At 61.1% G+C, this 15,563-nt stretch overlaps 5 protein-coding genes across 8 annotated transcripts; all 5 read left to right on the top strand.

The window, feature by feature from the left end:
- Positions 1 to 277: 277 nt before the first annotated feature.
- ABB37_08145 (hypothetical protein) lies at positions 278 to 3,194 on the top strand (the record flags this gene model as incomplete). 2 transcript variants are annotated; one of them, XM_015807040.1, is made up of 1 exon in its annotated part: positions 278 to 3,194. In XM_015807040.1, the coding sequence occupies exon 1, from the start codon at positions 441 to 443 to the stop codon at positions 3,192 to 3,194; it is 2,754 nt and encodes a 917-aa protein (XP_015654435.1). In that variant the 5' UTR covers positions 278 to 440. The 2 variants fall into 2 exon arrangements, with proteins under 2 accessions (XP_015654435.1, XP_015654434.1); XM_015807039.1 differs by having other exon boundaries at positions 282 to 3,194.
- A 782-nt stretch (positions 3,195 to 3,976) lies between these two features.
- ABB37_08144 (hypothetical protein) lies at positions 3,977 to 9,241 on the top strand (the record flags this gene model as incomplete). The annotated part of the gene is made up of 1 exon (XM_015807038.1): positions 3,977 to 9,241. One exon carries the CDS (start codon positions 3,977 to 3,979, stop codon positions 9,239 to 9,241), a length of 5,265 nt encoding a protein of 1,754 aa, XP_015654433.1.
- Positions 9,242 to 9,597: 356 nt separating this feature from the next.
- On the top strand, positions 9,598 to 12,370 carry ABB37_08143 (hypothetical protein; the record flags this gene model as incomplete). 2 transcript variants are annotated; one of them, XM_015807037.1, is made up of 1 exon in its annotated part: positions 9,598 to 12,370. In XM_015807037.1, exon 1 carries the CDS (start codon positions 9,773 to 9,775, stop codon positions 12,368 to 12,370), a length of 2,598 nt encoding a protein of 865 aa, XP_015654432.1. In that variant the 5' UTR covers positions 9,598 to 9,772. The 2 variants fall into 2 exon arrangements, with proteins under 2 accessions (XP_015654432.1, XP_015654431.1); XM_015807036.1 differs by having other exon boundaries at positions 9,613 to 12,370.
- A 391-nt stretch (positions 12,371 to 12,761) lies between these two features.
- ABB37_08142 (putative mitochondrial hypothetical protein) lies at positions 12,762 to 14,193 on the top strand (the record flags this gene model as incomplete). 2 transcript variants are annotated; one of them, XM_015807035.1, is made up of 1 exon in its annotated part: positions 12,762 to 14,193. In XM_015807035.1, exon 1 carries the CDS (start codon positions 12,982 to 12,984, stop codon positions 14,191 to 14,193), a length of 1,212 nt encoding a protein of 403 aa, XP_015654430.1. In that variant the 5' UTR covers positions 12,762 to 12,981. The 2 variants fall into 2 exon arrangements, with proteins under 2 accessions (XP_015654430.1, XP_015654429.1); XM_015807034.1 differs by having other exon boundaries at positions 12,820 to 14,193.
- Positions 14,194 to 14,505: 312 nt separating this feature from the next.
- On the top strand, positions 14,506 to 14,979 carry ABB37_08141 (hypothetical protein; the record flags this gene model as incomplete). The annotated part of the gene is made up of 1 exon (XM_015807033.1): positions 14,506 to 14,979. One exon carries the CDS (start codon positions 14,506 to 14,508, stop codon positions 14,977 to 14,979), a length of 474 nt encoding a protein of 157 aa, XP_015654428.1.
- Between the last annotated feature and the right edge of the window lie 584 nt (positions 14,980 to 15,563).

Genomic DNA, 15,563 nt, shown 5'->3' with positions numbered 1-15,563 from the left:
ATGCGCTGCGGTGCATTCTAGGGGGGCTGCGTCTTCGAGCACAACGGGTATCCTTCGACAGAAGAAGAAAAAGTCAATAGCCTTCTTTCATTCTCTTTGTGGTCTTTGCATCTCGCGCGCTGTCGTGTCCCAACCCCAATCGAACCGCCTTCCGCGAACCTCCATGTTCTCCTCTGTCTGCTCTCCCCCGTGTGGTTATACCTTTTGTTTTTCTTTTCCCCTCTTCACCGCAACTTCATCAACGCGCCTCTCTCACGTCAACATCTGTCGTATTCAAGCAAGAGCGACTTTGGCGCATCTCTACATCTTTTCGAGTGCGTGTGTCTGTGTGACGCGCACACGGTATTGCATTCCTTTCTGTTTTCACACCTTTAAGACCCTTCTTCGCCCTCTCTCTGTCTGTGTGCGGCTATTCGCTGCGCTATCCTCCCACCTTCATCATGTCACGCGTGCGCATCCTGAACCTGCCCAACGACTGCACGGAGGAGCAGCTGAAGCAGCACCTGATCCGCACCGCACCGCGCGACGCCCCGCTTCTCGAGATCACCGATGTTCAGTTTATTCGGCGGCCGACCAACGCGAGAGATCGCGAGCACCGCAAAAGACACCAGCAGCAGCAGCAGCAGCGCGGCAGTCGCAGCACGACGCCGACGCTCCTTCTGCGTATGGCCTTTGTTGGGTTCCGCACCTCCGCGGCCGGCCACTTCGTCGCCGCGTACTTCAACGACTCGTACTTCCGCAGCGCCCGACTGCGGGTGGAGTTGGCGAAAGGTCTGAATGACGTCGGCGTGACGGTAAACCAACTGCGCAAGCAGCAGCAGGCGGAGAAAAAATCGGCGCTGCGAGCCGAAAGGAAGGATGCAGAGGAACAGGGGCAGAAGGACGCGTCACGGAAGCGGGGCCGCGACGGGGATGCCGCTGATCACAAAGCCGATGCAGCGGACGCGGTGGCCGATGGACTGACGCGGCGTCAGCGCGAGTTCGTGGACCTGCGCAGTAAAGCCACCGAAGGCCCTACCTGGGCTTCAGAGGTGCTGCTGGCCCCTGAAGCTCCGACAAGCTCGTCCTCTCTGCACGCGGCCATGGGCGAGGAAGGCTCGGGGGGAAGCGGTGCGTCATCCTCCTCCTCTTCCGCAGCGCCTCCCGACGTCGATGTGAAAGCTGACAGCAGCGCGGCGGTGGACAATGAAGAGACGGAGCGTCGGGCGCTAGCCCGCCAGCAGGAACTAGGCGAGGTGAACGATATGGATTTCTTGGCTGGGCTGGGTGGTGGTGGTGGTGGTGACAAGGACGTTGTTGCGACAGCAGCGGTGGGTTCTTCAGGTGATTTGGAGGATGTCGAGCGCGATGCAGACCGGACAGCAGAAGACAACGACGGAGGGGAGAAGGAAGGCGCGAACAGAAAAATGCACGAGAAGCGTGACGAGGCAGCCGGAGACGACGCCTCCGCAGCGTCGCAGGAGGACATCGCCCGTCTCTCCCGCCGCATTCGTCTGGGCAACATCGCGTACATCGCAACGGAGGAGCATGTCAAGCAGTTCGCCGCGTCCCTTGTGGGACCGGTGGAGGCGGTGCACATCCCCCTCACGAAGGACACTCGACAGAACAAAGGCGCCGCCTTCGTCTCGTTCGTGTCCGCCGACGACGCGGTGCGTGCGTTGCAGCTGTGTCGTGGTGCCATCCTCATGGGCCGTCTGTTGAGGGTCAGCGCCGCAGAGGAGGACCCGCACAGCCGGCGAGTGCTGGAACGCGAAGCCGCCCTCGCCTCTGCAGCCGGTGGAGCAGGAGGCGGCGGCAACGGCGGCAATCTCGCTGGCTCCTCGCAGTTCAAGAAGCAGCGCGAGTCCGATCGACGCGGCGAGGGCGCGGCTGGGAAGGATGGCACAGGTGGCCGCATGACGTGGAACACCATGTACATGAACAGTCACGCAGCGGTGGACACGGTGGCGCAGCGGCTCGGCGTGCGCTCCGATGACGTGGTTGGGGTAGGCGCAAAGGGTGCCGCGGTGCGGGCGGCCATCGCGGAGGCGTACTTAACCAGCGAGGTGCAGCAGGTTCTGAGTGACGAGGGCATCGCCTTCGACCTGCTGGAGGGGGCAACGCAGAACTTCCTGAAGGCGCGCTCGAACACGACAATTCTGGTGAAGAATCTGCAGCTGAAGGACGGGAACGACGCGGCGGCCGTGACGAAGATGTTCGTGCGCTTCGGTGTGTTAGAGACGTCCGCGTTTCCCTCCGCCGGCACATTTGCGCTCTTCCGCTTTACGCACCCGCAGGACGCACGGGTCGCCTTTACCCGGCTGTCATACAAGCTCTTCAACAACGCGCCGTTGTTTTTGGAGTGGGCCCCCGTCGGTGCCTTGACGGAGGAGGGCGATGCCATCGCCGCAGCCGCTGCGGCATCCGATCTAGGCATCACCGCACCCAACGCCGATAGCGGCACCACCGCGAAGGATGCCTCGGCCGCCGACTCGATGGTGTGCACCCTCTACCTCACCAACCTGTCCTTCCAGACAACGGAAGATGAGCTGCACGCCTTCCTGTTAGACGCCTGCCCACGCCTCGCCCGCTCCCCCGACACCCTCATCACTCGTCTCGTCTTACAGCAGGAGCAGGGTCGCGCCTTCCTCACGGTGGCGGATGAAAGCACTCTCGCCTACTGCGTCGCGAAGATCAACGGCAAGACGCTGGCCGGCCGGGCTCTGTCCTGCGTCGTCAGCAAGCAAACAGCGCAGATGCAACAGCACAAGCAGGCGCTTGCGGCCGAGGGCGACGGCACGGGCAGGGACGTGCAGGCGAGAGCTCACTACAGCCGTCACGCAGAGGCGGACGACGATGATGATCCGACCAAGACGGCCGTCATTGCACGCCGTCGCAACGACGAGGGCGGCGCGAACCCGCAGTCGAAGGTGCCGCCAGGCGGTGACCCGCTGAAGCTGATTGTGAAGAACCTGCCCTTCGAGGCGACGGAGAAGGACGTCCGCGAGCTCTTCGCCGCCTTTAGTGAGATTCGCACCGTGCGTGTACCGCGTAAGAGCCACACCTTCTCCTCGCACCGCGAGAACAACCACCGTGGCTTTGCGTTTGTGGAGTTCCTCTCCGAGGCCGAAGCGGCGCGGGCGCTGGAGGCGCTCAAGGCAACGCATCTGTACGGGCGTCACTTGGTGCTGCAGTACGCCAAGTTGGATGGCTAGCACACTTGTCGCCGGCCTTTACATATATATATATGTGTGTGTGTGTGTATTTCATCTGCAAACGGCAACTTCCATTTTTTCCTGTTTTTCTTAATACCCCTTTAACACATGCAACGTTAACTGCGTGTGGTGGTGGTGCGGCGAGGTGAGCATCGTAAGTACTAATTCCGGCTAATCGAAGCGTGCCCTGGAGCACCCATAAACACACGTAGGTGTGTGTACACGAGTACCAGAAAATACTTTTAAAAAAGAAAAGCCTCTTTCACACCTTCTATTGCACCAACGGAAAGGACTGCACAAAGACGCTGCTCACAGCGCTCGAGCAAGGCAGGCGTAAGCGTTCCACCATTCGCGCTCTCTCACCCCGACCGATCGCTCCGGCAAGCAGCCGTGCCTCCGACGCTACGTAACTGGCCTCTTTCGTAGGCCGGAAGTTGCTCGTTGCAAGTACATTCAATCTTGGGAGTGTTGAAGGAAAAGTAAGAGCGCACCTCAGAGGACCTCCTCCGTTTCCTCGACGCCTCCACGTCGTTTTGTTCCGCCCCCCCCCCCCCCTCCCCCTCCACCCAACAGTCGTACAGCGGCAAGGCATCGCCGTCTGCATACCCTTCCGAAGCGCCAATAACTCGTCTTGGGCGAACATTGTGTTTCCCCGATATCGTTTTTAGACAACTCTGTTCTGAATTTATATATGTATACGAAAGCATTCGGTAGTATCATCGGTTATTACTATTATTATTATTGTTCGTTCCGCGTCGCTTACTGATAGTCGGTCAGCGTCAATGGAGAATCGTGTGGTGGCCCTCGCTGTGCTGGAGAACCTGATCCATTGGCCGTTGCCGCACCGCAGCGGTTACGTGGCCCCGAGCAGCGTGTCCGACGACGGAGGAGAAGAAGACACCTTCAACGCCAACGCCATCTCCGCCGGAGATGTCGATGACCTCCTGCGTGAGCCGCGGCAGCGAAAGCTGGACCGCTACCGCGCTGTCCTGCTTCTACCGCTCCTGTGTCACAAGCTCGGCAGCCGCTGGGTGGAGTCGGAGGTAGTGCCTTATCTTCTCCGCTGTCTCGAGGAGGAGGATGCGCAGCTATCGCTGGTGACGGGGTTGGCGTTGCTGGGCGTGACGCTGCCACGGCGTGGTCCTCTCGGCCCGTCTGCCACCGCCGCGACCGCGAGCCCGACGTCCACGATGGTCAAGACAACGCGCACCGCTGCGTCTACGCCTGCGCCGGCAGGGGTGACGACTCCTCCGCCCACGACAGCAGGAGGAGGTAGCGGTCACAGCAGTCCGACAACACCAACCGCAACGGTCAGCAGCTCCAACGCGTACCTCAGCCTCAACGACGTCCAGCCGGTCTGTGCCCTCCTCGCCGCCAGCAGCACAGAGGAGACGCGTGCCTTTGCCGCGCAGGTCGTCCTTCCGCACCTGTACTTCGGCACGAGTCTCGAGCGTGATATCACGCTCGAGAGCTGGGATTTGAAGTTTGTGCCGCTGTCGGTGCTGCACGCTGACATGATCGCCTCGAACAGCGGTGAGGCGGGCGAGGACGATGGCAGCCCTGCCGCAGCAGCAGCAGCCGCGCGGGCGGAGGCGGGGGACGACGGAACCGCCACACTGCGGTTTGTAGCCGCGGTCCGCCAGCAACTCGCGCGTCAACGTCAGCAGGACGACGTTCGCAAAGGGCAGTGGCAGCAGAGGTCGAAGAACACCAGCAGCGCCACTACTAGTAATAGTAACACAGGGGAGAGCGGCGCAAGCTCGTCGAACGACGTCGGCTCGAACAGCGCGTCGTTTCCGAAGCTGAAAGTGGAAGACGTGGCGGCCACATCAGCGGGCGGGTCCCTGCGATTGCTGCCGGCGATTCCCACCGACGAGGAGGTGCGGAGGCGCTGTCAGGCCCTCGCAGCAGAGGACGAGAGCATGCAGTTCTTGTTCAACGGGACCTACGACACCCTCACCGGTCCGTGGGGCTTCAGCGGATGTCGTCTTGCCGTTCTTGGTCACGGTGCTACACCTCTTCACCCCTCCTCCGACAATCGCAGGAACAGCACAAACGGCGGTGGCAGTAGCAGCAGAGAACGCGGAGCAGCGACATTGATAAGTGCTGGCGGTGGTTTTCGCAGCTTCCGTCCCCATGAACGCCGGGTCAGCGGGAGTCAGAGCCTCCGCGGTGCCCCACCCCGCTCTCAGCGCCCTCTGTCCGAAGCGGACTGGGAGCTCTACGGTGCCTGCTACGCCGCGGATACCGGCAACAACGGCGCCAACAGCAACGGCTCCGGAATCGCGGATCCCGGCGATGACTTCTTCTCGGTTAACGTACGGGCCCGTGCGTTGGTCGGAGACCTCACGCGGTGGATGGAGGCGCTGACGCCGCCGGAGCAGGAGGAGGCCGACGCGTCGCCGGCAACTCCCACCACTCCGTCGTCACAGCTGTTTTTCTCCGGGCAGACGATACTGTCCCTCTACGATTACGTCGCCCACGACGCCCGTCGCGAGGTTTTGCGGAGTCGCTGGCGGGCGCTGCTGCGGCTTCTGCAGAGCCTGCTAGAGTCTCCGTATCCGGGGCCGGTGGCCGTGGCAGTGGAGCTCATCAGTGCGCTACTGCACGCGCTGCAGTTCGTCGCGGCAGAAGTGGCGTCCTACCTTCAGCGCGGACTGAACGACAAGGGGCCGGCACCCTTTGTGAATGCCGAGGCAACCGCCGTTTCGACTACGACGACCAGTGAAGCGAGCTTCTTTGAGAAGGGCGACGCAGATTCCTTGCTGTGGGGCATTGCTGTCCCCGCCAGTCCCCTTCTCACCACCGCCCAGCTGCAGTCCTTCCTGTATCGCACCACACGGCGCCACATCGCGTACTGCGTCGCAGCTGCCTTGACGGTGCGCAAGATCAGTGTGCCGCCGTCGTTGCAGTCCAACTCTGTGAGAGCTAGTAATAGTGCTGCGGGTGCAGCGTCATGGCGAGCACCAACAGAAGCCCTTGCCCGGCTGCTCCGTGCGACCCTCCCTGTTGCCCAGAATACCCTGACAGAGCTGCTTCTGCGTCATCACCTCATAATGAAGCTGAGCGCACCGCCGGAGGCAAGTCTGAGTGCGAGGGAGGCACGTAGCAGCAGCGGTGCCTGTGAGGTGTTGCAGATGGGTCCGGGTCCGTGCGAGTCGAGGGCGGCCGCGCTGCGTGCGTGGGACCTTAGTTTTTCGCCCTCCTCCGCGCACGCCGGGCCGTGCGCCATGCCGGACGACGCCTCGTTTCTGTTGAGCACCGCCGCGGCGGCGGGGGATGCGTCCTCCTCCACCCCGACGCGGACGGAGAGTGCTGTGTTGGATCGCTCGCTGTGGCTGCCCGGCACCCTCAACTCCTTTTCCATCTTTCGCTTGCATCGCGTAATTCGGCGGGCGGTGCTGCTGGCCCTGCCGCTCTGTGTGGACCTCCTCTCCCTGTTCAGCCCAACGGCCTCTCCCCGCACTGCCGCAGGTGCCGCCACCACGCCGACGGTCTTTTCTCTCCGTGCGGTGTGTCCCATGCTTCTTCAGGTGTTGGTCCCGCCCGGTGCCCTGCCCGCACTTCTGCGTGTCCTGCACGCAGCCGCGACGCTACCCGACGAGGCGGCGCCGCGTCCGCAGCACGTCGACCCCTCGATGGATTCGGCGCCGGCCCTCGCAGCGGCCTTCCCGTTGCTCTGGTCCGCCATGACCGCCCCGCAGAGCGTCTTCGGCGCCGCAGCGGCGGAGCAGGCGCAGGAGACGCCCGCGTCGGTGGACTTTGAGCTGCTGGAGGCAGCCTTGGATTCCGTGCAGCGCCTCGTCGCAGAGGTGGCGGTGCAGCTCTCCTCCACCTCCACCGCTTTCTCTGTGTCCGCCGCCGCCGCCGTAGCGGCTTTACCAGTGGCGGCAATGCACTCTGTCTGCGCACAGCTCTTCACCCTTGTGGCCGCCTGTGTGCGGTGGGTGCCGCGGTACACCCACTGGAAGGCGCGGTGGCTGATGGCGCAGAAGCTGCCAAGGCTGACCTCCACTTTCTGTTTCGTGTTGACTTCAGTGGCAGACCTGGTGAAGGAGAAGGTGGCGGATGCGACCGGCCGTGACGACGGCTCTGCTGCGACTTCTTTTCAGGAGGTGGCGGTTGTGTGGATGCACTGCGCCCTGCAGCTGCTCGCCTCTGTTTGGTCCTGCGCAGAGACGTTCGGTGCGGCCCCGCTGAACGACCTGACCGACGACGAAGAAATGGAGGTGCGCTGCGTCGCCGTTCGTAGTGCCGCCTTCACCTTCCGGCGGGTGGTGGAGGCCGTCCTGCGCATCAGCGCGAACAGGCACCTGTCCTCTTCAGCTGACGCTGCGTCCGCTTCGGTGTTGCTGGTGCTGCTGCCCTCGTTGAAGACGCCGCTCACGCAGCTGCTCGATGCGACAGCACAGTGCGCTCTCGTCGGGGCGAACGATGCCGATCCGCGTGTGCGGTGTGGCGCGGCAGAGGCACTCGCGGTGCTGTCACGCACACTAAGCATGCTTGTCGCCGCGGCGGACGAGCGGGGGGCCGCCCTTGTGGTGCCGCGCTGCACGACCGACGACGGCCGAAGCAGCGAGGAGGCGTTGTGGACGCGTTACCTCCGCACCAACACGGAGGCCCTCCTGCGTTTGATGAGTGATGAGAAGCCCACGGTGCAGCTGGCCCTCGTCTCGCAGCTGACGGATCTCCTGCTCCTGCGCATGCGGCAGCAGCAGCAGCCCTCTCATGGGACCACGGCTGCGAACGGAGGCACCACAAACACCAACAGTCTCACAGGCAGCTGTGGTGGTGTGGACGGCCACGGTGGCAACGACAGCGACAATGGAGAACTGCAGCGCAGCACTGATCAGGTGCAACACGAGGCCCTCCTGCAGTGCCTTCGCCAACTCGCTCACCACGAGCTGTGGCGTCTGCGGGAGCAGTACGCCGTCTTGCTGGCGCATTTGTGCGAACGACTTCTGCAGGCAGCCATGACGATTCAGCCACGAAAAGTCTGGGGGCGACGACTGTCTGTCGATGATACGGCGGCTGCTGTGTCGACGACGGGTAGAGCCGCAGGAAGGGATGCGATTACAGCAGCCTCAACAAATGGGGATGGGAGTGCGTCAGCGGAGGCGGAGACCTCTCCGTACGGCCACACCCACCCCCTCTACCAACTCGCCCGCACGGAGCTGTTAACGCTGCTGGTGGCTGTCTTGTTTGACAAGGTAAAGGCGGTGCGCGACGCTGCCCTCGACGCGGTGGAAGGGATGTGCCTGCAGCTGGCCGCGGCGACCCGACAGAGCAACACGTTCCTTCAGCAAGATGCGCGATCGTCGCCTTCCGGACTGGCGAGTCACGTGAACGGCGGGGCAGCGGGCATGGGACGCAACCTCGGATCCGCCATCGGCGCCACCGCCTCCCCCACCGCCGCCGCCGCGACCTTCCAGAACAGGGGCAGCAGCAGCGGTAATAACAACAGCGGCGGCGGCGCCTACGACCTCAACACCTTTGTGGACAACGTGCTGTGGCCGCGTATCAACGCGTACGCGAAGGCGTGGGAAACCTACCTGAGTCGGAGTGCGCTGCTGCACATCGCGCTGCGGCTGCGCGTGGAGAAGACGTCGGTGTTCATTCCCCTCCTCGATCAACTGGCGCGAGATCCGGTCCTTAACGTGCGCTTGGTGGTGGCGAAAATTATTCTAGAGGTGCTACTGCGCAGTGGCAGCAGTGGCGCCCCCGACGTGTACGCAAGGACGACGACGTCGGTGCCGGGCAGAGATGGGGAGGCGGCAGAGGATGGTAGTGGCGGGGCGGCGGGTACGGACGAGGCCGCCACCGCTGCTTCTCTCACGCCGGAGCTGCCCTCTGGCACCGTCGCCTATCGCATCCTCATGAACAAGACGGCGTTGTCTGGGTCCGGTGTAGGGGCGGTGCTGCCGCCTCTGCAGTTCACGGAGGAGGAGCGGACAGGGGTGATCTTGCAGATTCTGCGGCAGTTGTTGAAGGACGCGAGCTCCGACGTGCGCGACGAGGCGGCGAAGGCGCTGAAGGTGTGCTTTTAATGTGGGTATGGGTGGCCGTGGTGGACACGGTTGTTGGAATGCGGAAACCTCTCCCGATGGAGGCGGTGAGGAATAGACTTTCTATAGAGCGAGAGAGCGAGAGGGAGCGCACACAGCAATAGTCAAGAAACCGAAATGGTTGCCGCCACTCAATCTGCCGCACTGCCGTCAGCAACTCCACTGCTGCAAGACGCTCAAAGGGCAGCGAAACGCCTCCACGAGTCACACACCGCTGAAGAGGGGCGGTGGAGGCGGGAGAGAGCGAGCGATATCGGTCACGATGACCGTCGTGACATGTTCAAACACCACATTTCTCCCTCCTTTCTTTCTCTTTTCGTTCTTGTCTTCTTCTGCTAGAGCGAAACACAAAAGTCGAGTGCGTTTACATCTTTATATATATTTGCAGCTGCACATTCAACGCAGCAGCAGCGCAGCGTTGCCTCCGCAAAGGACCTCGATCTAGTACCAGATAGAACGTCAGCGTGGCGTTGTTGTTGTTGCTGCTGTTTCTTTCTTTCTGTGAAATCAGCGATGGCCACATCGGACAGCCAGGCCGACTTCACATCGTGGAGTCAAGAAAGCACTGTTCGGCCCCTGCTACGCATGCCGCTGAAGACAGTCCCCGTCTCCACACCTAACAACGCACCTCTCGAGGCGACGAAGACGCAGGTCTATCTTCCGCCAAAGACTTCTTCGTCAGCGGCGCCGCCTCCTTCTTCTCCCTCTACGTCAGACAGCTCCCCCGTGCCCATCCCGTCCTTGGACAGGTGGAAGACGGCAACGAGGAAGCCGTCGGCCGCACAAGGCGTCGATGTCGTGCCGCAAGATGTAGTCGATGGGCTGCCGCCGCCGGAGTCGTCGCCTGCCGCCGCGAAGGAGCAGCTCCTGCTGGAGCAGCGGCGCCTGTTAGAGGCAGAGCACGATGCGAGAGACCGCGACCTGCGCGCACGGATGACGCAGCCAACGGGACGTGCGCCATCGGCCTCTCGGCTCTCTCGCAACTCCTGTGCCGCATCGTCGTCTTCTGCCTCCTCCTCCTCTGCATTGTCTGCGAACACTTGTGACCGTGACAGCGCCGTGGCGAGCGCGGAGGGCGACGCTCACCACCATCATCATCATCATCACCATCACCACCAGACCTCCTCGTCTCTCCCCGATCACAATGATCCACCGCGCCAGGCCCCTCTACCCCCCACGCATGGTGGCGCTCCTGCACCTGCCGAACAAGAGGAGCCCTCTCCGTCTTCTGCGAAGAAGCCCATTGCGGCTTCCACCGCTATCGATTCCCCCGCCACTGCGCAGCCTGCGGAGGCAGCTCGACCTCCTTTTCCTCCCTCGCCGTCGCTACTGCGAGCCGAGCAACAGCAGCGGCAACGCAGTACGGACCTTCCCGATCCGCACAGCCACCATTCGCTGTCGTTGCAAGAGCTACGCCACGATGTGCAGAGCTGCGCCCGCGAGATTGAGCGGCTGGTGGAGGACCAGTACGACCTCCGCCGCTCGGTGCGTGACATCCTCGCTGAGATGGCGGGTGCGAAGGCACCGGCCGCTCCTGCTCTTGCTCCTGCCAGCCCGTCGCCCTCTGCTTCTCCAGCCAGTCCAAGCCTCAACGACGCTACACCGCAACAACAGCAGCAGCAGCAGCAGCCGGCACCACGCAACAGCAGCGACGGCAGCGCCGACCGCCTCCTTTCTGATTCTTCTGCGGACTCGGAGTTCCCATCCGCATCTCAGCCGCCGCCTCCGTGGCTCCTGTCGTGGATGCAGCAGCAGCGCACTGAGCAAGCCAAAAGCTTCCAGCACCTGCGTGAAGAAGTGGTGGTGATGATTTGCAATGCCGTTGCCGAGGTGCGGCACGCCTCTCGACGCTTGGCTGAGGGAAGCGGCGACGAGCACGGGAGTCAACGACGCGGTGGTGCACCGCCGCACGCGGTGGGGCCTTCGATCGCGAATCATGTCATGGAAGCAGACACTTTGTCGGTGAGGCAGCGAGGAGAGAGGGAGGAGGAGGAGCAGCAGCGTAATGAAGTCGATGAAGAATCCCTGACGCCGCTGCTGATGCGGCGGCGGCAGCGGAACCGACGGCTGATGTCACCGACTCCACCAAACCGCTCCGATCTGGTCTCTTCCGTTGCCTCCACCTCCGAGTCGTCTCTCTCCTCGGTGCAGCGACACGACGCTCTTTGGTCGGCGTTGCTTCGCATTCAGCGAGTGGTGGACAAGCAGTCGGCGCAGATCGCGCAACTGACGGCATGTGTGTGTCCACCGACAACCCCGTTTCCGCAACTGCAGGCAGCTTCTCTAGAGCACCGACAACCGCATCAACATCAACATAAACATCGAGAGCCTTCCACTGCGTCATCCATCACGTCAGCGACCGCCTCTACCGCCACCACAGCAACGGCTACGACGGCGCGAAGCGACCACCACCACCACCACCATCACGCGCCGCACCGCAAACCGACGCGCACGTCATCCAAAGTGCAGACGACACACCGCCCTCTTCACCGGAAAGCCGGTCGACTCGATGACATCCAGGATGGCGTGAGTGACCTGCGTCATCTTCTGCGAGAGACGTTGCAGCGGGATCGGCAGTTGGCGCAGCGGACACCAGACACGCCCATCAGCGAACGCGCACATTCATATCAGCAACACCCATATCAACAGCAGGATCGAGGGCCAAGCAGTGCCAGCAGCAGCGATGTTCGCAGCTCCAAGTACGCGCAGCGACGGTACGTGCCAGCCAACCAGCAACTGCCGCCGTCAGCACCTGTGGGCAGTCGCTACGCGGACCCGCACCCCTCCGCAGCACGTCCAGCCACGCGTGGAAATGGAAACATGGAGGGCCGGTTCTTACCGGGAGAAGACACGCGACACGCACACGGCGTGGTGCCTCAGCGACAGCAGCGCACCTCGGACCCGCGTTCGGTGCCCTCGCGGGACCGCACCCCCTCACTTAGCGCATCACCGGTCCACGAGGAGCGGGTGGACGTGAACGTTTACCGCGATGATGTAGCAGCCGATGCAGGCGGGCGGCGAGAGGAAGACGTACTAGAGACACCGCCGCAGCTGCCACGACAACGGGTGCGCACGGTGCTGACGTCCTCTCTTGTTTACCCCCACGCATAGCTGCGTCGATGAGCGATGTGGGTTTGAGTGTTTGTGCTTCGTTGTACAGTTTTTTCTCTCTTTCAATCGATTTAGCAGCGTGGCGGGACTCGCCCGTTTTTATAGCACAAGCGTCAGCGCTTCGGGTTTCAGCAAAAATACAAAAGAAGCACACAGACACTGGAGAGCGAGAGAGAGAGAGGGTGTTGTACGGCAGCATAATTATTTGTTGTTGTGTACGACACCGAAAGCTCTCAAATAAAACCTTATGAACGTCTCAACGATTCCTTTCAGTATTATTATTTTTCAGGGGCAGTGCCTTCCCACACCGCACACCCAACCTAACCTGTCCTGTCCTGGTCTCTCGTTCCACCTCTTCAGCTGTCCTCTCCCTTTATCCACGTTCTTCTCAGCACAACCCCCCTTTGCTGGAACCCGCCGGTACTGCGATTGTTTTCACACGCCGCACAGAAGCGAGGAGGTTCGATTGTTTGTTTGTTTTTCTAAGGGAAAAGGTGTCTTCATTTGCTCTCTTTCCCTTACCCCAACAAGGCCACCACCCGCTGCTTTCGGAGGTAATCTTGAAGGTACGATCTTTTCTTTTAGAAAGACGACAGTAGACGTAAAACCTAATGCTGCGTCTGCACAGCGCGCGTGTCGCGGTGGTGGCCACGACGCTGGCACTCCGCCGCACCTCCGCTGCCTGCGGTGCCCCGCGGGCGTCGCTGCGCTCTCTCACAGCCGATGCGGCGGTGTCCCCTGCGATCCTCTCTGCGTCGACGGCTGCGCGGCGCTTCTTCGTCGCCCGCGGGCCGTCGCAGATCCAAGCGGCGCGACACTCTCTCTCTAGCCCTCCCACCGCCTTCCCATCCGCCGTCACCGATGCGTCGTCAGCGGGTTTCCTGCGCGGTGCTCGCGTCTCCGCTGCGGGCATCACGATGCCTGTCTTTGCCACGCAGGGCTTGCAGCGTCGCGCGTTTCGGGTGAAGGGGAAGGACAGGGCGTCTGCGCCGGAGCAAGAGGGAGAGGCGGACGCCACGCAGCAGCAGCAGCAGAAGAGCGGCGAGGAGGCCAAGAAGGAGCAGCCGGAGCAGGAAGAAAGCGGAGACGAGAAGGCCAAGACAGAAGGCGAGAGCACCGCGGAGGAAAACGGTGGCAAAGGCGGTGCCAACGGCAAAAAAGGTAAGGCGGCCCCCAAGAAGAAGAAGAGCTTCATGGACCACATCAACGGCCTGCGCGAGGACTACGCGAAATTCCCAGATATCTACAACAGCGCCAACGCGATCAACTTCGTCGTCTTCACCGTCTTCTGCCTCTGCAGCACGGGCAGCACGACGGAGGAGAACTGGTGGATGACGCAGTGGGGTCTCGACAACTCCTTCCGCCCCTGGACGTGGTTCCTTCACTCCTTCCTCACGAACAACTTTCTGTCCATGACCTATGCGATGATGCTGCTGCACACCATGTGCCACCACGTCCTGCCGACGCTCGGCTCGCGCGGGTTGATGATGTACGTGGGTAGCACGGCGGTGATCTCGGGAGCCATTATGTGGCTGGGCAACTACCTGTACTACGGCGGCGCCGCCGCACCAGAGAAGCAGTTCGGGCCGTGGGACGTGGTTGGCGCCCTCTTCGTGATGGAGTACTTCTACTACGGACTGACTCCCCTTACCATCCTCAATAGCTTCAGCGGCTGGATCAAGTACGCGGTGTGGGTGGGTGAGGTTTGCATCTTGTACTTTGACTGGCAGCCAACGGTGGTGGGCACGGTGGTCGGTCTCGCGCTGTGCCGCGGTGTGCCGCGCTTCAGGGCAATGAAGCCGGCCGCTACTGGTGCGATGTAAGCACGAGACAGAATGGGAAACGGTAAGGGGGTAAGGGGTACGGTGCATGGTTACGCAGGAACGCACTGTCCTCCTATTGTTTTCGTTTGGCCTTTCCCCCCCCCCCCCCTCCCCCTTGTACGATGTCGGCGGCTTTTCATGGCGTCTTTCTCTTCTTCTTCTTTTTTAATTTAAGAACTCTTCTTCACATGGTACAGTAAATTCTGAATAAGCCGTTTTAACTGTCGATGCGCTTCTGTGTATGTACGTGTGTGTGTGTGTGTGTGTAGTGGTGGTTGTTGGTGCTTGTTTTGGGTGTTCGAGTATCGTTGTATGGTGGTGCTAGTGCCGCTGGGTTGCCAAAGCAGCGCGTTTCCACGTGCGTCTTGGAGAGCGTTTTTCATGTTGCGTGTGTTTGCGTTCTCTGGGAAGAGACGGCACGGAGGAGTGCCTACGCGGTACCGAAGCAGGGAGAAAGCACGCTGGCTTTTCCTTTTGTTCACCCTGTCCTTCTTAACCTCTCTTTGTTGTAGTGATTGCTGGGCGTTGTTCGGGTTCTATTATTATTACTATTATTATTATCCGTATTGTGCGTCGATGTTTGTTGTGTTTGGCGTTGCGTCACGCCGTACCTCTCCGTGTATTCTTATACTTTCAATTAGTGGAGATGCAGCAGAAGACAGCTGGAAAGCTGTCACCGTCCCCCGCCTCGCCTTGACTTTTGTAGCTTTCCCGGCTTTCTTGTTGGTTTTTTCTCTTTTCCCCTTTTCTTCTCTCCTCTTCCTCCCCTCATCGGTCTCCCGTTGAGAGCAAACGTTAAACCAAAAGCACATACACATGTATTCGACTGAAAGCAGACTATTGTTTGTCTGCTGCCGTGTTCCGCCGCAACTCTGTTGTTGTTGTTTTCCATGTGGAGTGGATCCGCGACAGCGTTGCGTTAAGGGCGAACGCGCTCATGTGGCCTAACCAGCGGTGATGCAACGTCGTCCTTGAGAGCCGTAACCGGCACTCATTCGTGTCCACAAGGAAGGTAATTTTCAAAAGGCGAGAAAGGGAAAAGCGAAGAAGAAACTATCGCCTCTCCTCCGTGCAGCGCGGTGTGCTCTGACGCGGGATATCCCTTCCTGATGAACGTGCACAGCCGTAGTACTTTCCCTGTACCCACACACTTTATCTCTCCTGTTCTCCTTCTCTCGCCCGATGGAGGCTCTACACCCCGCAACGCACGTGAAGATCACCGCACATTCTAAAAATTGGAGAAAGCGCAAGAGGAAAAGAAAGGCCTTTCGTCGTGCTTCGTTACTGTGGGGCGCTAACAAAACAAAAGAAAACGTTCAAGTGCACATCAACTGGGCCTTCGTTGTCTGATTGTTGTCGTTGTTGTTATT

The sequence above is a fragment of the Leptomonas pyrrhocoris genome (assembly GCF_001293395.1).
Source record: "Leptomonas pyrrhocoris isolate H10 chromosome Unknown, whole genome shotgun sequence".
Taxonomy (NCBI): domain Eukaryota; phylum Euglenozoa; class Kinetoplastea; order Trypanosomatida; family Trypanosomatidae; genus Leptomonas; species Leptomonas pyrrhocoris.
This window is presented reverse-complemented; position numbering and strand designations above follow the sequence as displayed.